At 48.1% G+C, this 21,775-nt stretch overlaps 1 protein-coding gene across 1 annotated transcript in view; it reads left to right on the plus strand.

Annotated features, from left to right (window-relative positions):
• The first annotated feature begins 491 nt into the window (after window positions 1-491).
• LOC119374735 (Kv channel-interacting protein 1) overlaps window positions 492-21,775 on the plus strand; it is a 168,536-nt gene continuing 147,252 nt past the window's right edge. Inside the window, exon 1 of the mRNA XM_037644922.2 lies at window positions 492-4,279. Within this exon, the coding sequence (XP_037500850.1) occupies window positions 4,135-4,279 (145 nt within the window). The 5' untranslated portion in view covers window positions 492-4,134. The remainder of the gene's footprint in view (window positions 4,280-21,775) is intronic.

The raw sequence follows: 21,775 nt of genomic DNA on the forward strand, positions 1-21,775 counted from the left end.
ATCGGCTAGTGAACATATTTGTAGCTCTGGTCATTCTGCTGCAGCATTTTTATTTTCTTTTACGGGACAACTATTTGCGGAAAGACGCAATTCGTTTCCGGCAAAACCTGTCAGCTCGACAAATTCAGCGGCTGCGTGGCAGATTGCACTATTGTTTCGTTTTCTTGTTTTCCCACCCCCGTCGCCAAAAGTTGCGAACCGCGCTACTGTGGTTGCAAATCCGACGTGGGAACTTTCTCTAAGGTGTCGATAATCTTGCGCAAAGATGTTTCGAAAACTTTGGGCCGGAGCGAACTGTTGTTAGTGGCTCTCAGTGACGTCTCGGAAGATTCTGAAGAAACGCGAACCAGAAAGTGCCAAGTGCTGCCGTGAAAGTTTGATGCACTTGACGTGTCAATTCTTTCGTCTGTGTGTTCTCCGAGTAAGACCTTAAGACAAAGTGGGGGCACTATCTCTGCTCCCCTTTGTATTTTGACATTATTTCCTCATCTTTTTTCTTCTTTTGGAAAGCTAAGACGTGTGTTTTCGGCTCCGCCTGTGTTCTCTGCCTGCAACTTCGACAGTGTCTCTTTGGCAACGTCTTCGCATCTCTTATGAAAAAGGCAATTAAATTGGAAAGAACACTGCCACTTGTTTGTCCAACTATCTATTGCGCTGTGTCACTTTTACAGCCATTCAATAATTTCTTCACAACTTGAAATCCAATCCGTTTCGGCAGGACGCTCCCATAACGTTGACGGGGAAATAAAATTTTCATCGCCTCCCAGGCTTCACTTTTCGTTTTCTATTTTATAAATAAAGCCACCGCGTGCGGCGAGACTAGTTTTCAGAATCCGGGATTGACAGTGTCGAAAAAGCAAGCCAGCACCGAAGTCCAAGGGAAAGACGTTAACTCGATCGGCGAGCAAAGTGTCGCAACTTTTCGGGCAGTTCGGTTAGGTCTTTGCTTTCTATGACAGCTTGTTCGAATCTGTCAGGTTTACAAGAAACACTTGAGCACGACTCTTCAAGTAATGTTTCTTTTTTCTAGCTCAAAACTCGACGTGTCATTCCACTGCACTACAAAAGAAGAAAGGAACACAATAAGGCTTTGTTTTCAATAAATTGTCTTTTTTTCGTTCTATCTAACAATCCACTTCTTTTCGCTTACAATAGGCGCAGCCAACCGTATCCCGCAACAAAGGCGATCATTGTGCTCCAAAGAAATAACGCCCTCGATGAGAAAAGAAGGATCGAAAAAACGTTAAGCCTAAGAAGGAGGAGCAAGTCGTTGTTTTCGGCTTGTCTCGGGGCTTGTGTCGACTATAAGCCAAGCGGACGGCAATGGCGTGACAAACGACGTGACGCCCACCCTATCGGTCGTAGACAGCCAGCCACAGGAGCCGGCGGGAACCAGCAACCAAAAGGGGGAGGAGGTTACTCCCCACTCTGTAGATGTCACATAGCCATTTTTTCTTCGCTTCTGCGTTTGTCCCCGTCATCGAGTCGAGACAGATTTTTTCGGGAGCAGAAAACGATTACTCGCCAGCGGGCGCTCCGGTCGCAATCTGGTCGCCATCGCAATGCCAATGACGCCGATTTGAAGGCGTGGAGGGGGATCGGTGTTGGCGTAGGAAAAGAGAAGCAGCAACTCGTTGTGTCGGAATTCCAACCCGGCGACGATGACCCGACCATGTGTTGCAGCCCGATGGAATCTCGATCGGTACTTCGCTGCAGTCGAGCTGGCAGACGTCCCAGTATAAACCAGATGTCGCGCGAAGCTGTTGACTTTTGCGGGGTATCGGAAGTCAGAACGTACCGTACATATCAGGCGCATCTCTTATTCGCTTCGTTACCGATGTTCGCTTGAGGCATCTCTCCATGCTGTTCTTTCGTGATTTTCTCTCTTAACTGGTGGGGACGTGTTCCTTCAGTATATCGGCAAGACAGAAATAAAAGCTCAGAGTCTGACGTTCTTAAAACTCATCTCGTATCCTGACCCCTGAAAGCTCGAGTGTTGGGTATTCCAGTGCTAGAAAGACCACAACCACCTCCACTCTATTTGACGGGTTGCCGTACAGCGTCGTCATATCCTCGCTCCCTTGCGCAAGGACCTCCTCACTCCGATTACACTGTTTCCGAAGCAGCTTTACGTTCGATGGACCGTCAAATACTGTACGGAACAAGCTTTACTTTGCTGTTCTTTCCGATCCAAATGCTCTGACGCCGTACTGAGCTCAACCTCAACAGTTAGATTTCATCTTCCGCGACCGCGACATTCAAGTTGGGATGATTGAAATATTTCCTTTCGTTTAGGCTTGTTACGAGGTACGGAAGACATGCTTTGTACGTGACACGAACGAAACTTCCTTCTATCAGTGACGAAGGAACGTGCCAATATGGTGGCTCGTCTATAAGCTACGTCGAATCTTTGCAGAACACTTGGCTTATTCCGAACTTTCATTTCGGCTCGCTGTTTTTTCATCCGATTGAATGGTTGATAAAAACAAGGCAGAGAAAGGGAGATAGAGAGAAGGAACACGATGACACAAATCACCACAATATCTTATTTCTAGCCCATTGTCGTCAAGTGCTGGAAAGAGGGCACATGGTGGTAGCTCACTGTAGCACCTGATAAACCCGGGAAGGCGTTTTAGAGTCGTCTTAATGACGACGCGGATTCATCAAGCCAATAAGACGCGTTGGCAGCCGTCCGAGTGGTGACAAAAAGCAGTTCTACGTGCGAAACAGTGTTGGCCTGCGAATCTACACGTCGCATCGAGTTGTCGGTCCGCGCGACTGTGCACCGCGATATCGACACGACGTCTGGAACGAGCTGCGGGACGTCGCCATTGTCTTCAGGGAATCAACGAACGAGGAGTGACGTCCACTGCCGAAGTCACCCAACCATAAACGTGTTTGTTTCCTGCTGTGAGTGGTGCCTGTGTGTGACGGGAGTGTGCGGTGAAATCATCGAGGCTCGTCGGAGGTATTCGTGGTGCGCCGAGTGCTGTGCGTTGTGGTAAAGGTGGTAACGGAAAAAGAAAAGAACGGTGAAGAGACCAACCGCGGTATTTGCTCAGCTGTGACGTCGTAACGTTAGCCGTACTCTCCTGACGTACACAGTCGAACTCTAAAAAGGAGGTACGATAGCGAGGATATTGCATGCAAATCACAACATCACAAAAGAGGTAGGAAAGCTCCGGTAAGAACCACAGCTAAGTAACTATGAAGTAGAAGAAAGCTTGTGAGTAACAGTGAAACAGTACGACGACAAAAGACTAGGAGGAGAAAATTCTACAAGCTCGAGAAAAGGCGATTTCGCTATTTATCGCCAAGGTCCCAGCATAGCTCACAGACGCTACCTTAAGCTTGTTCGGCGACATCTCTGCGACGAAACTGGGAAGGCCTATTACCATTTGCTTCTTGCCGAACTCTAGTAAAAGCTGAATGCGAAGTCCACAACGTGCTTTGGTGGAAAGGCAGAACTAGTTAAGCCCATTTTTAACAATCTCGAATAGGAATCTGTAAAGACGGTTGCCAAGAAAACGCACTTTGTGGGCTAAGTGGAAGCCCCCGTAAAGTTAGTCAAGTCTCTTTAGAGGGCGACAGATACAGAAAGGCGAGGTCCAGAAAAGGCCCACACGAAGTCAGGCCCAGTTGTCCAGATAGGTCCAGAAAAGGGGCAATCAGCGAGTGAATTAAGTTTCTGTCAACAGAGCAGTAGCAGAAATTTCCCGGAACGTGTCGAGTATTAGTGCCAGATAGGTCCAGGAAAGGCAGACCACACTGAAAACATTGAAAAGAGGTTCGGTGTGCGTTGTCTAAGGAAGGATCGCGCAGACAGGTCTAGGCAAGGCGTGTGGTCGGACTGAACGTACGGTTAATCTCGCGGTGAGCAGAATCCCGAGGAACGTAGTCCGACAGGTCCAGGTCTAATGCTTAGACGAGGAGTAACAGCTTAGGTGTAACGGCGTGTGACGCTTAGGTCGAGCGAGACAGTGTCTGGAAGGTCCTCCACGCGTGATCCGGTCGGCAGACGAGCACACAGCCCCCCGTAGGCGGCGGCTTCGCTGAGACGGCAGGTCAGGCGCTGTCGGACCAGGAACGACCCCGGGGGGAGGACGTGGGCGCGAATCCCTCGGGGCGTGGCCAATGTCCGACGACGACGAAGAGGAAGAGAGCGTCGCCGAAGATCTGGGGCCAGCCTACCTGACCATGGGCGTGACGGCGTCCGTGCTCAGGGCCTACCACCGGATCGCCAGGATGCTGCGCAAGGCGTGGACGGACATGCGCTTCGGTGAGTGGTTGTGTCTGCATGCTGAATGCCGTCTTGTCTTTCTACGGAGGGCGTTGCTCTTTACTCGGTTGCAACCTAAGAAAAAAATGTCAGCTCCGCCCACAACCATCACTGTCCCTCCGACAGAAAACTTGCATAGATGCCCCCGTCCAATAGCACCTACTCATTTTCGTGACGTCAAGCACTTCTCGAGTGTTTCAGATAGTTTACTTCCCCGTAAAGTCACTCGTTTCGTGTCGCTGGCTCTAGGTCGAAAACTTGAACGTCCTGGTAAATTTCGTGAGGGATTTCGACATCGCTGCTCAGCCAAACGTAATGTTTTACGTAGTAACGACGAACATTTAACTATGAATATGCGCAATATTTACGCTAGCCGAGGAAAGAGTACTTACAGTTTGAGCGGAAACCAGCTAGCGCGACCGTCTTTCACAGGTGAAGGGTAGGCGCGCCGCGGATCTATTGGAAGAGCTGCCCTTTTCTTTTAGGCTGTAACCGACTATAGTTTTACGTGTACCCCTGTACATTCTTATTTTCAGCGTATGACTGACATGTCACACAGGTGACGTGTAAAAATTAACTTATCGCACGGATACGATGATCAAATGCGGGGTTGGTTTGTAACTGAAACTGCCGTTTCTGCTGTGCGGTACTTACTGACGTCACTTGTCACAATGACATCGTGACAGCTCAGGTCATCTCCTCCACATGAGGAGTCCGTGCACCTTGTTATGTCACAATACGCGCCAGCAAGAAGGTACGCGTGCGCTAACAAGAACTTAGGCGCTTCTCACTTGATGGAAGAAAGAGAACAAGTTGTACAACATGCAAACATAGGCGTGCGCAGGGTTCCCCTTCAGGGGGTGGGAAGGTTCATCGCAGCGCCCCCCCTCCTTATTAAGTCAAAGTATGGGGCAGACATCGACCCCCCCCCCCCCCCTTGCACACGCCTGTGCATGCAAAGTTTGAGCGGAAACCGGCTCAGTACCTCTACACTCTGAATTGCCCGTCGATGTCGTCCATCAGTTGCGATGTTATTTAAAAAATCATTAATAGTAAATACTGTTAATGATTCTCCGAAGTACAGAGAGACATTTTTTGTGTAGTTGTGCTTTATTTAACAAAGAGAAGGTAAGAATACATGATGTACCCCGTTATGGTAACAAGACAGGCAGTGCGCACCCAGTTTGGAACCCTTAACCAACGCGATTCCTCTACGACGTTCTTGTCAACAGAACGAAATAATGAAGCTGGCTCGGTGACCAGGTCATTTTTTATGAACGTATGTGAAGTGTACGCAATAGTTTACCTGGTTTCGCATCTATACCTTTCTTATTTGCTGCTTTTCGTGCCTTCACTTCGCTGCTACGAAAATCGTGTCATTAATACAGAATGCGTCCCAACAACCCACCGGCACCCATCGTCTACAGACTGCCATACTGGACTGATGCCCTTTACTTCATCACGTATCCTATACTCCGCTAACGGAACCAAGACAAACGTGACCACCCGGTTCTATACTTTCGCGCAGTAGCTATTTAAAATGCCTGTGCCCAACTCCGCATTAAAGCTTCAGTGAACTGCTGTCGACGAGTGCTATTTCTAGTGACTGACCTTTGCACGCTATCTCCGGTTTTTGTTTCTGTGGCTGGAGGTTCTTCCAGGACCTGCATCTTTCAGGAAAGCCCATTAGAAGTCGTGCCAACTCGAAATAAGCAGCACCAGCATCCTGATTAGTATTCGAGCGATGTTCCTGCCCGCACCTTAATCAGGATTCACATCTATTTGTACGTTGACCGACTCAGACTCAACATCGCGGCTCGTTGCTGTAAGCTTTCGCCGCGAACATCAAAGCTTCCCGCTCGGATCTAGGGCCACACAAACACTCGGCTGCACTTATAAGTCTAGGTATTAAAACTCGGCAATTCCCGAAGCGGGAATAAAAAGCAACAGCTAAGGATAGTGGCAAGATGAGGGGCAAGACCGAAGAAGAAATCGAGTTACTCAGCAACACGGGTCTCATTAGCCGCAAATATCTTCCGACCTGGCCTAGCTATTCCGGTGTTACTGCACAACTCAGGGAAGTAGAGGGAAGGGGCGGAGCTGTTTCTGAGTGGGCCACGTAATGAGTAAGAAAGTAAATTAAATTTGGAGCAGCGCTAATGGGGCCAGCATGGGTCGGCGGCAGACGGCGATGTCACCGCTTTTCTGCGGCCTTCTGAGAACGATGTGCGTGAACGCGGAGTCAAATGCCCTTAACGTGGGTCAATTAGTTCGACCTGTCGAAAGCAAGGAAATTCTTTTCCTTCCTGCGTCATCCCTCTTTTTTCTCTTCCTCAATGCTTCGTTTCCCTAATTCCTCTTCCTTCCTTTCGGAGTTTTTTCCTTCCTGCCTTTCCCACGTCCTTGTTTTTATCCCCCAAACACTTCCTTTTCTTTTCGTACTTCCACAGCTAACACTGATTCCCTTGCTTTCAGGCCCAGTTCTTTCCTTCTTTCCCTTAGTTCTATGCGTGGTTAGTACATTATCTCCTGGCTTCCCTATTTCATTCCAACTCATCGCTACGTCCCTATTTCCCCAACTATCCCTTCCGCCTTTCCGTCTCTACTTCCGCTTCGTGTCCTTTCGGTCGCTGCGTCCCTTACTTGGTTTCTACCGCTCTTGTTACTTCCATGCTTCCCGTTCTGACGTTGGTTTCCTCCCTAATTTCGACACAACTTCCCCAATTTGTTTTACTTCTCTCTTCTTGCTTCTGCTCTTTCTGCCTACCTTCCATCCCATTTACGCCTTTATTTTGTTCATTTCGTTCCCGCTTTCTTGTTTCTCTCGTTCCTTGCATCCTTTCATTCCAACCATCTCGCTCTCTGGCTGCTTCCTTCTTCGCTTGTTTGTTCAAATCGAGCCCTTTCAGTTTTAACCTCTTTTGGCCAACTCTACCTTACGTCCCGTATTTCTCCCTTTTCTCGTTTCAGCACTCGCTTTCATTATTTCCTCTCATTCTTCCATTTGCTTCCTTTCTTCCCTTAATTTCATTTGTTTCCCCACATTCTTTTTTTTTCTTTTGTCATTCTCCGCACAGAAACCAGTACTAGTGTCGACACGAAAGATATTTGTCACAAGTTAGCGCATCGTCTCTGAGCTGTCACTGACAGCATTAGTCTGCTTTGAAGAGCTGAACTAAGACGAAGTGAAAAAGGAAGCACTTGTAGAGCTAGTCTGCAGACATGTGTCTTCTGTACCGACCCATAAAATGGTGCTTTTCTAAGTAAATCTTCGGTTTGGGCAAGACAGTTTGGGCAAAAAGCAACGCGACCGAGACGACTACAGAAGACGTAGAAGCACACAACGAGCGCCGTGATGCGCTCTTGTGTCGCTTGTACTGCGTCTTAGTCGCGCTGTGTTTTAACCAAGCGCCATACTCGTCTAGAGTAAGCTGTCTTAACGCGACATGTCGTTCGCAGGGCTTTCCAAGTTTGGCATGACCTGGATGTCAGTACACAGCTGCCATGTTATTAGCTTTTCTCTTTGTGTGTGTCTAACTGGCATCGTTTATTACAAGTGAATGGTTTTTTAATTGCTCGAACATTTTGGGTACACCCCTGACGCTTCAGCAGCGGTGTAGAAGCGTTTAGCGTGGTGTTCCCGCGATCTCCTTCTTCTGAGATACCTCGTTAAGGCGAAATTGTGATGGTGTTATTCTAGAAGAGGGGTCCTGCAGAATTTACTATTTTCAGCAAGACTTGTACACCCATGTCAGTGCGGTATATGTGAACATTGCTGCTCGTTAAGATGTGTAGTAGGAGTCTCTTCTCGCTTGGAAGACTATCCGTTCTCAACGTAACATATCACGGGACATACACATAAGGACAGATTAAGTCATTAGACGCAACGGTGGGCTAGCTTGTTTGTCATGATGAAATACTGTGGTGCATCTCACACCTCGTTTACCTAGACATGTGCAAGAGACGTAAGTGCCAAAACTGTGGTTCTAGAGCCACTCTGCAACATATACTATGGGAATGCCGAAGGATAACAAACAGTAATGGGTATGCAGCGTCTAGCGACCGCCTCCTCGAGTGCTAGGAGACTTCAAGGGCAGAGCTGTGTCGCACAGCTTTGTCTTTGAAGACCAACTTTGAAAACCAAGGAATCTGCCAGGACTTGAGAACTCCTGGCCGTCACTTAGGCTGGATCTTTTGCACGTCCCACACACTTGCAGGTCCTTTCGATAAAGTTATTTCACTGACTGACTTAGATACACGGATGGTCCTGAAAAATAGAAACAGTGGAACTTCGTCCCCCTCCCCCCCCCCCCCTTCGGAGAACTTGCGCACGCCTATGGGCCGATGAATGGATGGTTGGACAAGGCTTTACTTTTTTGATCGGGCAGCAGTTCACACAGTCCTAGACGTGACTAGCAGTACGTATTATACTTAGAGAAGGGTAGCATTTCACCCCTGCCTTGACCTTCTTGCGACGCCAGTGGCGCCTGTTGGCCGTCGCAGCAAAACCGACGCTAATAATAAACGCGCATCTGTTGCCCCGCTCGCGAGTTAAAAAAAAGAAAGGGAAAAGCTATCCCCACAATCGACGCCGACTATACGGCTAGCGATTCATGCATAAAAGAAGATCGCATCTCGCCCACAGTTTACCCGTCTCGCCTTGCATCACCGCAGCGGCGTCGAGAGAGACGCCATGTTTTATGCAAGTATGAGCGCGACCGCAGCAGCGACACATTGCACATTCTCACGATCACTGTTTATTTTTCAATTATACTTATTTGTTCTTTATCTTATACGCGAGCGTCGACGCACCCGCGAAACGCTCTAAGTACCCCCACTTCTTACCTGCTTCCCTCGCGAGCTGCCCTTGTTTCAACGCCTCTCGTCAGCGGTTAAGAGCAGCGCCTCGTAAGATTGCCCTCGTATTCCATTTTGTCTGCCAGACCGCGGAATTCCAGACGTTATTCCCGTTTCCAATATTTCCCCCTCCCCTGTCCTTATGGCATGCTTACATTCCTTCTATTCGTTCCCTCTTTGTTCCCCGCAGTGCTGGTTTCTTTTCCCTTTTGGGGGATTTCTTATTTTCCCGTTAGCCCCTAGCAACCTTGGTCCTTCTGTTCGGCGTCAGCAGAATTGCTTTACCCCGACTGGAAGCCGCAGACAGGGGACCGCACTGCTCGCAGCCCGTACCCTCCCCTTCCTTTCTTCACACCACCCTCTCCCTCAATCCCCTCCATCCGCTAGATGGAGCGGGCGTGAATAATGTATGCCGCGAGGACCTAGACTTCTTCTTGCTTCCTCGTCAGCACTTCGCTCCGTTGCGCTTCGCCGCCCTGCGTTGTGTGAGCGTGTGTGTGTGGGATGCGCGTGCACGTTTGTGTGTGCGTGCGTGTGTTATCTACCGCTCGCTGCTGCATGCACTTCCAGCGGCCTGCTTCAAGCTCCTCGTCTCGCGGCGTTATTACAAGCGTGCAGCGAGCGTGTCGCTTAAGCCACGTTGGACTGAGAAAAGCTACACATTTCCCGTAGGACGAAGTCGCTAGGTTTCCCTTCCTTCTTTCGCGCTCGAACAACGTGGCCAACTTTCCTGCGCGTGTAAGGAAATCCCCCCTTGGAAGCTGTCGCGTATAATATCGCGTAGACAACTCACTTAACTGCCGCATGTGGGTTTATTCTAGAAGCGATGAGTTAGTCAACAGTACAATGTAATATTGCCTAGGCGCATATGGTGCTATCGTACTTATTTGAGAACTGTGACTGTTGGCGGAAAATGTTGCTGTGTAGTACTTGGACTACGGTCATCACTTTGTTTTCTGTGATTTTTTTTTGTCGCGTGCTGTCGTCACAAACTCGTCTTCTTCTCTTTCATTATTTTACCTCCCCTTTCCCCTTCCCGAGTACAGGGTAGCAAACTAGAGGCTTCCTCTGGTTAACCTCCATGTCTTTCCTTTCTCTCTCTCTCTCTCTCTCCATTTAAGGGTACATGCCTTGCTTGTAATTTGATGCATTAGTGGCCTGTGTAACTTATCTATAATAATGAGTCGTCAGAGTAAAGAAACTGGCTAATTCTCAATCATAAATTAGCGTTTTAATGCGACAGCAATTATATGGACACTCTAAGTGAATTTTCGCCGTCGCCGTCATGTTCCGTATAAAGTCCACATCCATAGCATCACCGCGCGTGTCGTATGCTCTATGTGCGAGCGAAAGCTTGCGGAGGCTGCAGCGGGCGCAGCTCAGGCAAAGATGAGCCGGCCGACTCCGTAGGGCGAAGGAGCATGAAGGGGGCCAAAGGGGGGAAGAGGGGCTGTGTCGTTTGGGCAGTAATTGTGAGACTGACGAAGACTTGCAAGTGGTCCTACTCAGTCGACTTCAACTAGTGGCATGCCTGAAACTTGTTTGCAGAGGCCGTGTGGAAGTCTCAGTCTGTGCTCTGTTCGGTTTTTCTCTCTTCGTTTATTCCGTTTTTTTTTTCGCAACGCGTTACCCGTTTCGTAAGTGAGTTTGCGTACCTGTGTCTTCAGTAAAGCGTTCAAAGCATGTTAAGTGCTATGTGCGCATCTCTGCACCTCTAAAGACGTTATCTCTAGGTGTTTTGTTCCTGGACAAATGTTTCGTCCGTGGACAAGCGAACGCCTATGGGCGAATGCCACTACCTGACACCTAAGCCAAGGATTACCAAAATTAGGGACACCTCCAATTGAAATCATTATTACTTTTGAAGTCAATAAGTCAGCCCCGTTAGAAAATGTGCCTGTCAATTTTTTTTTCACATTGTCGTAATATAAACATCGCTGATTTCTATTTTTTCTTTTGTCTTCCTCTAGTCGATATGCCAGCCTCGGGGCAAATGAGACTGAAGAAGGAAAATGAGAGACGAAAGAGTGCGAAACGAAATAAAATAAGTTGAAACTATCGCAGCAGGATGTGATGGCTGAATCAGCAACCTGCCAATTAGGGGACGAACTTTCGAAAAAAAGAAAGTGTTCCTTGCGAGGGCTTCCGAATGACGTTCCGTGCTAATGCTAATCCACCAAGTCTCACCCCCCCCCCCTCCAAAGAAAAGAGAAGGAACAAAAAGAAAGAAAGAGAGAGAGAGATAGATCCGGAAGTCGTGCAAATAACAGTGGTTGGAAAAGGAAAATGTCAAGCTTGTCAAGAGGCTGTACGGTCTTGTGGGAAATGTCGATTCATCTGACATGGTGAATCACCGCATAAACTCGAGTACCGTTTCTTCTCTCAATTAGGAGCTAAATTTACGACTTAAGGAGCTCACCCCTTTATGATTTCTGTAAATAAAATGATATTGGCACCGAGACCCGGTGCGGGTTGGGAGGCAATGTAATGTGACGCGACCCACGACAACTGACTGTTTTTCTTACGCTCTAAGAAAAATAAAAGTAATTTAATTGACTCTTTTTTTTTGTAAGTTCCGACTCGGGTCGCCGGAGAGCCATGGGAGCCAAAAGGGTGTAAACGTGTTTCTTTAAAGAGAGTCATGTACACTGCAAGTCGGGATTCACCGGAAAATGTAACACACTTTGTTTTTTAGAGTGTACTAAAATTTCTATCGATAAAGTGTTGCTTTTCTACAGAGTTTACGTTGCCCTCTACATACGTTTTCTTTTTAGAAGAAAGTGTTATATTTTGTTTTTAAGGCGTTTGATGAGCCTTACATGGCTCATCGAACGCGAAGTTTGACCGTCGGCGGCGACGGCGTCAACGCGAATGACGCAAAAATTCATCATAACGTGATGACGTACTCATATGACGTCATCACGGCGTCACACATCGTCACATTTTGTGACGTCATCGCAACGTCGCTAGACGTCAGATAACATGACGTGACATAATGACGTCATTACATGACATCGTCGTTTTGTCAAAGGTGGGCCGATCACGGAGGCAGTGCAAAACCAGCTGAGGCGCAGAAAGCTTGCCATGCCTCCGGCCTGGAAGGCGTGCAAAACCGCGTTAGGTGCAGAAAGCTATCGTAGAAGTAGAGTGACCTAGAATAGGGGGAGTGTCCAAAGCGCCGGCTCCCGCGTGGCCCTTTTGCCGTGAACTCCCGCGCCGCGCCGCTGCTGCGCCGGACCCGTGGGCTTTCCGCGCTCGGCAAGCGCGCGGAAAGCGAGAGGCGTCTGCTACGCGCTGTAGTTTTTTGCGCCGCGTTTCCACACAGGGCACTTGAAGTCTACTTAACTTTAGTAATGCGGTCAGGAATGAAGCTTATCCATCTTTAAGCGTTGTGTTAGTGCTGGGGCAACAACAGAATGCCAAAAAATCATGTGTCAAGCGGCATCAGCGTGGCGCCTAGTTCCGGTCACAGAGTTCGAGAACGTTGGTGCATGTGTAAAAACGCGCAAAACGGACACGCACAAGCAAAGAACGAAAAAAAAAACCCTATTCGCACGAGTAATCGGGCAATAGCATCACGCATGCACGAATTAAGAGTAATAAAAAAGTAAATTGCACGCGCAGTCAGCTGAAATACTTGGGCGCAGTGACTTCACAAGCTTTTTACTCATATTTGCTGAACATATCATGTCATATCATAGTCGCCACTGGTTTGCTAGCCATATGCACACCGCTTTATTTGACAATTCATTAGTCTCCACAAGCTCTTTATTATGTACGGAGCACACCGGGAAGACGCAAGGGTAACAAAAAAAAAGGTAAAAAAGAGTAGAGACGGCCATACGGCGCAATGCTGTTGGCTTATTTTTATTTCTGAGGTAGCTAACAACAAGGCACACCGTGCGCAAATATTTGAAAGAAAAACAATGCAAGGTAAACTAACCTTATTCCACAAGTTTTTGCATAAAAGGCGTAATATAGAAAATGCTTTACAAATATCCAGATATCATGAAACAAAGTTGCAAATGCCCCCATTCTTGCTGTACAAGCTGCCTGAACGAAAATACGGTAAGAATATATATATATAATAGCATGTTGCATTGGATCGCTGAACGTCAGTATGAAACGTTCGCGCGAGATGCGTGCATTGCTTCAAGCCTTCACCATACGAAATGAAAACAGTTTCAAACAGCTCATTCTCAACTTCAGATGTTTTCACGGGACTCGGAGGTTAGCGTTCACCCGGTTCAGAGACTTTACGAAAAGATGTGGACGAGTAGTTACATAAAATACGATTGTTTCTGCGGCAGTTGAGTGCGCGCCAACAGGGCACCCGACCGCAATTTCCCGCTTTTTCCTGATGACCTCAATATAGCGTCCGCCACAATTTCGTGCTGAAGCTCAGAGAGTACTTAAATAGCGAGTCTGCTCATCTCTTGAATAAATATAAAGAGATGACCAGACGGGTAAAGCAAGCCTCTTTTGTCCCGCAGACGCGTGCAATCAGCTGCTCTGAACGGAGAATCATGTTTGTTTTCGGGCGATCGCTCGTAACATGAAGTGAGGCATACACGATGTTGCACTGTTATCGTTTCATTTTCTTTGGTTTGTCTTTTTTTTAATGCTAAAGCCTTAGATGCCTCATCAAACACGAAAATTGACCGTCGGCGTCCCGCGTAGCTAACACGAGTGATGCAAAAAATCATCACGCGATGACGTCGACCGAACTTATCACGTCACTGTGACGTCATTCAACGTGACGTAATATGATGACGCCATCACATGACATGGTCGCTTTCCATTGCCTCCGTGATCGGCCCCCGATGTAGGCAATGTAAAAGCAGGTGAGGTGCAGAAAGCTTGCAATGCCTTCGATCCTGTGCGCAGTCCAAAACCACGTTATGTGCAGAAAGCTTTCGGAGAGGGGCGAGGGAGGATCAATGCATCGACTGACAAAAAAGATGGCTTTCGTTTTCGAGTCATCTCCGGCGAATGCATAAGGAACCATGTTTTTCTTTTCATGTAATTTTTTCGCATACATTTTACCTACGCGGTCAGCTCTTCAATATGTATGGGTAAGTCTAACATGTTGACATCGATATTGGTGACCACCACGTTTTTTATAACCTGACGGAAACAAATCGTCAGACTATACGTCAGAATTATTTCTGGCTGAAAGTGGGTTTGCCCGCCATACACCATATTATTATTGTTGGTCTGGGTCAGTTGGTACATGACGCTGAGGCAAAAACCAGTCAAAAAAAGACGCCGGACAAGGGGAAGAAGTGACACACACAACGACTGGAAGTCGTTGTGTGTGTCACTTCTTCCCCTTGTCCGGCGTCTTTTTTTGACTGGTTTTTGCCTCAGTATTATTGTTAGTCGTTACGCAAATGGCAAGCATGTCACGTAAGTGATGTATCGGTCGGGTTGGGCATACGTACATTCGTGCCCCTCCGTGTCAATTTTCGTGTATACGAAGTGAACGAGACGCCAGTTACACGAGTAATTTTTTACTTTTGGTAGCGCGGCCACGCCGACTGACACATTCGTCTTCGCATGAAATGGCTTGAAACAGCAGAGTGCCGGAGGCAGCCTTGTAAAACAAATCGAATGCACGAAATAAAAGATAGGATATGAAGGGTGCAAACGCGTTAGCATGCATGAGCTAGTTACTACGTGCATATGTGCTACGTTCTCCTGGTTATCTCCAGTTTATTGTCTCCTGCAGCAAGTTTACGTTCGTCATTCCACACGAAAGTAAGCTAAGCGCCTTTTCTCACGTTGAAGTGTGCGCAGGATGCGTTCCTCAAACAGCCGCGGAAGTGTGGACCAATGCGGTGACAAATCAGCTGCAAGGATATATACAAAAACCCCATTTCAAAACACACAAACGCGTTCTCTGTATGATGAGTCGCTGCAGTATTATGTTACAGTGACGCAGTATTAAAGTTTGCCCAAATTTCCACAATTTTAGCCAATAGCGGCCAAAATATCACGCGCGTAGCAGACGCTCGCCGCTTTGGCGCGGCTTCCGCCGCGGAGAAAGCCCACGGGTCCGGCACGGCAGCGCCGCGGCGCGGAAGTTCACCGCAAAAGGCCCTCGCTCCTCCCATGTATTTGCGCGGCGCTTTGGACACTCCCCCTATTCTAGGTCACTCTAGTAGAAGGGAGGGAGGATCAGTCCATAATGGCAAGTTTTTGCAGCGCGCGAACATAGGAAAAAAGGACAGAGTAGACAGAAAGAGCGGTTAGAAGGAAAAGATGATTTTCGCCTTCAAGTCGCCTTAGGCGAATACATAAGGGACCTTGTGAGTTTTGAGTGCAATGCACTTGCAGACCGAACAAGAACGGGGTCCATTCGTGGTCACGCAGTTCCAAGCGGAACAACCGCCGAGTTTCGCCGCTAGGCCGAGAGAGGGCGCCACCATCCCATCATTGGAAAGTTTCTGAGGGTTTCGCCGCTGGGGCGCTCCCACGGAGCGGCTAGTAGGAAGGTGCCGGCTGGCGGAGTGTCTTTCCCGCCATGGACGTCGCTGAGGTGGCTCGCCGAGAACGGCAGTGCCGACGAAGAGCGGATCCCACCGTCAGGGCTAAGCGAGCAGATATAACACACAAGAGAAACACAGGGACAGGACGTTCATTGCACTTCCCCAGCATTCACTTAGAGTGTAGCTGCCCACAATTCTTTTTTTGAAGGAGTATCAGTCAGCATGCCGGCACAGAAAGGCCAGTGGAGCTCAAGAAATGATCGCTGATAAGAAATGACTCGGATTTCTCTTGCCTTCGGTTTCGCCTATTTCTTTCTTTTGTGGCACGTGCACTCGCTGTAGGCTATTCCAAGAAATGTGGCTGTTCTCAGGCGGCCTTGCACGCTTTCTATCCACCGCTGCAGTTGAGCAAATAAATGAGAAGAAACGATTTATTCAGCGTTTATTCCTTTGGCCGCGTATATTGCAACAAACGAATAAATACCCATACGAAAACATAGAAAGTCCTCCAGTAATTCCGTGCTTATGGGTGTACAAAGAACGCGAGCGAAGTTTTGAGCGCTGGCATGAGTTTTAAATAATTACGAGCGCGCGGCACCTCCTTCCCCATCATATAGAAAAAAAAGTGCTCGTTAAATCCCAACCTTTTTTTCCAGGAACGCGAGTGCGTGGCTTTTATTGATTGCGCCTAATTTTAGCCTGTCAGGCGCCTTGGCAGGTAGAGAAGAGAGAAGCCGTAATTGATCGCTGCAAATTCGAGACTCGTTGTGGTGTTATCTTTTGTGTGTGCGTGTGCGTGTGTGCGCGCGCTATTGTCCTGGTGCCTGGTGGTAGGGTACAGAGCCGACGGCTGGGGAATTGTGGGTCCGGGGGGGAGGGGGGGGGAGGGAGTGTAGCCATTGGCGCCGCCGCTGGCGGTGTCGATATATAGAAGCATTGTTCCTTCCAACTGGATGGCTGTCGCCGTCGCCGAAGCGTTGTTTTGACTCGCGTTTAGCCAGTCTGGTGACAGGTTCGGCCCCAGTCTTTCTTTCTTCCTTCCTTTTTTTTGTTGTTTGTCGTTGTGGCCTTATAAGTGTGACACATTATGGTCGCGTCTCGGTGAAAGGATCGACTCACAGGCGTCGTATCGACAATGTCGCAGTCTGGCTCTGCCTTCAGAGTGGAGAAAAATGAATCTGATCTGGGGCGTCCTATAGTTGCGCCATGTATATCAGGGGCGTAGCCAGAAATTTTTTCGGGGCGGGAGGCGGTCAACCATAATTTATATATGTTCGTGTGTGCGTTTGTATGTGCGCGTGTATATACGCAAGCAAAATTGAAAATTTTCGGGGGGGGGGGGTTGAACCCCCCCAACTTGGCTACGCCCCTGATGTATATTGTTCCGTTTTCGTATGTATGTATGTATGTATGTATGTATGTATGTATGTATGTATGTATGTATGTATGTATGTATGTATGTATGTATGTATGTATGTATGTATGTATGTATGTATGTATGTATGTATGTAATGTATGTATGTATGTATGTATGTATGTATGTATGTATGTATGTATGTATGTATGTATGTATGTATGTATGTTTTGTCACACTATACATACATCTGGGTTTCATTTGCCTTGAAGCGCTATATACATATATGGCGCGCAGTGCACGTTAAGTTTTAAAACAATTTAATTAAGCTGTGATGTATCGAGTGTCAGAACCGCTATGTGACGTGAGGCATGCCGCATTTGAGAGACTCCGGGATAATTTTGACCACCTGTTGTACTCTAGGCACTTAGTGCCACCTCTACACTTGAGCTAGGTGTACTCTACGTGTGCTCTGGCCAGCTGGTGCCACCTTTTCAGTATAGATAGGTGTAGTCTAGGTGTGCTCTGGCTAGCTGATGCCACCTTTCCACTCTAGCTAGGTGTACTCTAGGCGTACTTTAGCCACATGGTGTACACGTTTTCTTTCGTCATTTCGCGCCCCCCCCCCCTCTCCCTGTCATCAATATACGGTCGCCTTCCCTCGGAATCGAACCCGCTTCCTTAGAGCTTAGCAGCTCAACACCGCAGCCACTGTTCGGGGTCCCGTGTCACGTTATATCAAGCTGCTTCTTATTCGCGGGTTCATGCGGTAGCCGTGATGACTACGTGAACGTTATCAGCGCTCCCGAGAAAGAAAAACAAAGAAGAGAGCGAGAGAGCATCATCATCTTTTATGTGTCTTCGGAAAAAGAAAATACGGCTTTGCGAACAATCTAGCGCGGCTAACAAGGCTGTCGCCAGAAGATAGACGGAGCTGGTGTAACGCAACGGCGATCGTGCCACCGTAATGAATAGTTAGACCATGCGACGTTTCACAAGCACATCGTGTCGTTGCGACAGAATTTCGCTGGCGCTTTTGGACCTTGGGAGGTGAGAAACCGGGCACTTCTCCCCCGCTTTCTCTTTGCCTGCTTTGTTACTGAGCACAGTGTACTGGAAATGGAGACCAGGGGGCGACGTGATTGCGTAGTGCCGGTAGGGTGTATGAATCTAACAATTTGTTCATTTAGACGTCAAAACCTGGGAAAGGAGGCCATGTCAAATCTGGCTGCCACGAAATTATGTATTCATTAATCGACTAATGAAGAAAGAAAAGAAGTGGAAAAGAACAAAGAACACCTTGATGAATCGCAGTTTATCCCAAAAGCAGATGCGGTGATAGCGATAATAATGCATGTAACATGTACAAAGAGGCTCTATGTATTGCACTAAGCATTCGCGTACTAATTAAATTGAATGACGTCAAGCAGCAACAGTAAACAAGTTTAGACTAGTAAAGAGGAGAGGAGAAAGAGGAAGGAAAGGCAGGAAGATCAACCAGACGTTCGTCCGGTTTGCTATCCTACGCTGGGGGATGGGGATTAAGGGAGAGAAAGAAGGGAGCATACAAAAAAGAAACAATGCACGTGAGCCTAAAGAACACAGCTGCGTTCCATGGTACTGGACACAGGATCTCAGGCATATATACGTTCCGCTGTAGAGAGTCGTGTCATGGCGCCTACTGAAGGCTTGCAAGTACTGGACACAGAACATCCAGTACTTGTTGTACGGACTGAGCGTAGGGGGATTTCAGCTTGCCGACGAACACGCGAAGTGTGTCCAACAATGACTGAAGCACGATGATGGTTGGTTTGTCTTCTTCAGGCAACTGGTCAGTCGGAGATTCAGTGCGCACTGTTGCCGATGTGCTGTGTGAATCTGCATGTCGCTGCGACTTCGGCAACGTAGGCCAAGCTGCACCAGTTGCGTCCATGCCTTCTTTGTTCTGCTTTGCACCGGCCGTCGACAATCTCTGTGACTGTGGCTTTGGCAATGGAGGCCAAGTGGAATCTCCAGGAACTGCGCGTTTTACTGCAGTTTGTTTCGTGCCGGCCGCGAAGGGTCCGGATGACAAGGGAGTTGGTGAAGCAGGGCGTTCAAGGGGCGCTGCATATGCACAAGTATTGGTTTTCTTGGATGCACGTCCGCGCCGATTTCGCCGCTTTCTGACTGTTTCGGCAGCCTCGCGATGCGATGTATGGTTCCTTGCCATTTGTTTCAATACAGAGATTTCTCTTTTCATTTCTGGGCACTGTTCTGAGGAAGCTTCGTGAGGTCCATTACAATACGAACACTTGAGAACATTGACTATACAAGTGTCCGCAGAATGAGTTTCAGCGCAGCGAGAACATACTCGCTCATTTTCGCATACGCCTCTCACGTGGCCTAGCTTCATGCATTTGTGACATTGTAGTGGCTTCGGCACAAACGGTCTCACAGGGTGTCGGAAGTGACCCACCTTTACGTATGAAGGTAGAGAGTTGCCTTGAAAATCTATTTTCACGCAGCGTGAGGTACCCAAACGGGTAACCTTAGCGATAACGCTAGCTTCATTAGCTGGCTTGACAAGGGCAGACAAGTCGGAGCTAGGTATGGTAGCGTCAACGTCATAGATGACGCCGGCGACGAAGTTGGAGCCCACAAGGATGTAGGAGCGGACGTTGATTCCATCCAGCTCTGCGACGTTACGTAGTACGTTGAGAGCGGCAGCATGCGAAACATCAATCGCCATGACATTCTTACGCGGGTTCACTCTGATGTCGATGATTTCATCTGGCACCAGTCCCTCGAGCAGCGCCGAAACAGATTGCCTGTTCAGGCGCTTCATGTTGCCGTTGGGGACAGCAGGAATGAAGATGATGGTGTTGGCCTCGGGCCTTCGCGGCGTTTCTTCATTTGGTACGTTCGGAGATGAAGAGGGCCTGGTGTTGCGCCTCTTCGCCTTTCGGCTTAATACAAGTTTGAAGTCGTCATCAGATGACCCCTCACCAGTCAGTGAGTGGACATCCTTGCCGTCATAGTCGCAGTAAGGGCGCGTCCGTTTCCTGGACGCGGTCACCGCTGACGCCGCAGGACATGGCAGGTATCCGAACTGGTCCGCGTTGATCGCCGAAGGGCACAGTATAGTAGCCTTCACGGGGTGCACATATTGCGCAAAAAAGGCAAGAGCTACTCGAACAGAGTTCCGCTAAGCAGACACTTCGTCGTCGTCTCCCTTAGACTAGTAAAGCATTCCTTCGCGCTCCTGTCGCAATAAGTACTGGCGCAAAATTAAAAAGAAAGTGTTCGGCCCTCGCTTTCTTATGTAATTAACTGCATTCCCCGGCAAATGGATTAAACGGAGTTCCAGACTAGTAAAGCATTCCTTCAGGAACTCCGTTTAATCCATTTGCCGGAAAATGCAGTTAATTACATAAGAAAGTGAGGGCCGAACACTTCCTTTTTAATTTTGCGCCAGTACTTATTGCGACAGGAGTTAAAAGTTAAAACATCTGATTTTTTATGTGGGGGCGTGCACTGTACGTTATTCACGACGTCATCAAGCTGCCTTCGTTTGACCTTATTTGCTTTGAGTCTTCTGATACGTCTATATAATGAGTCCAGGAGCTGAATAACCTCTCAATTTTAAAACAAAACCATTTTAAATGAGCCGCTGCATCTGCGCTTACTTTTGACCGTAGTTTGTAGACTTTTTACTGAGCTACAATCGAATAGCGAACGTCTTTCTCCAGACACGGTTCGGCGCTTGCCTTGCGCCAGCTGTAACGAGTTCTCGAATGCTAATTAAATGCATCGTCTAAGATTGGTCCATTTTGCTCATTGTCGCGTCAGTCAAATGATCCGCTTAGTAGAGGCAAGGAAACACAGAAAGAAACAGCACTCGCAAGGCAGGCTTATTCAGTGGGCTCCAATACCCGCCACAGGTTTCTCCTGGCGGAGTCGTAATTACCTTCGATCTCGCTGTTACGAAATCCGCGTGACACAGCGAAAAAAAAAAAAAAATCCCGTCAAGTAAGGGCATTCCCCGAACGACACTTGGACTAGAAGAAAAACGAACAGCATGCGCGAGAATGCTGATCAAACACATCTTGATATACTTCTTTTTAAACCGAAGCTTTTGTAACTCACGTATTTCGGCGTCATACGCGGAAAACCCGGCGCGGGCGAGCGTACAGAGGTGCGGCCCTCGGAGGTGTGCCGGTGACACGCGCATTTGCATGCGCCATTTTCCAATAATTGATGCTTTCTCGACCGTGGGCTTGTCTGTGATCGGCCGTTTCTGATACGTCAGTCTGATCTTTTATCGAAGCCACTTCTCATTTCACGTTGCCACATTTCATTATTGCCTGAATATGAACGCATGACCGTCGTTGTTGCCTGTAGCAACTGAAGTGCTGCGCCGCTAAGCACGTGGATGAAGGTCCAATTCCCGGCATGGAGGAAGGAAGCAGTTAGGAGGGAGCATTGCGCAATGCGATGGAAAGAAAGAAAGAAAGAAAGAAAGAAAGAAAGAAAGAAAGAAAGAAAGAAAGAAAGAAAGAAAGAAAGAAAGAAAGAAAGAAAGAAAGAAAGAAAGAAAGAAAGAAAGGTAGTACGTCATGAGCGCAGGTTTCACACTTCGCTTGCCCCCATTTTCCCGATAGCGCGGGGGCTCCTGAACTTTTTTTTTTATATACGGAGATTGCTGCATCGATGGGTAAGACGCCATCGACGCTATCAAGACCCACGTCACGAAGGTTTACACGTCTTTAAAAGATCATAGTATTGCGTTGACAGCGAGAGCAAGAACACGAA

This window comes from Rhipicephalus sanguineus, chromosome 11, assembly GCF_013339695.2.
Source record: "Rhipicephalus sanguineus isolate Rsan-2018 chromosome 11, BIME_Rsan_1.4, whole genome shotgun sequence".
Taxonomy (NCBI): Eukaryota; Metazoa; Arthropoda; class Arachnida; order Ixodida; family Ixodidae; genus Rhipicephalus; species Rhipicephalus sanguineus.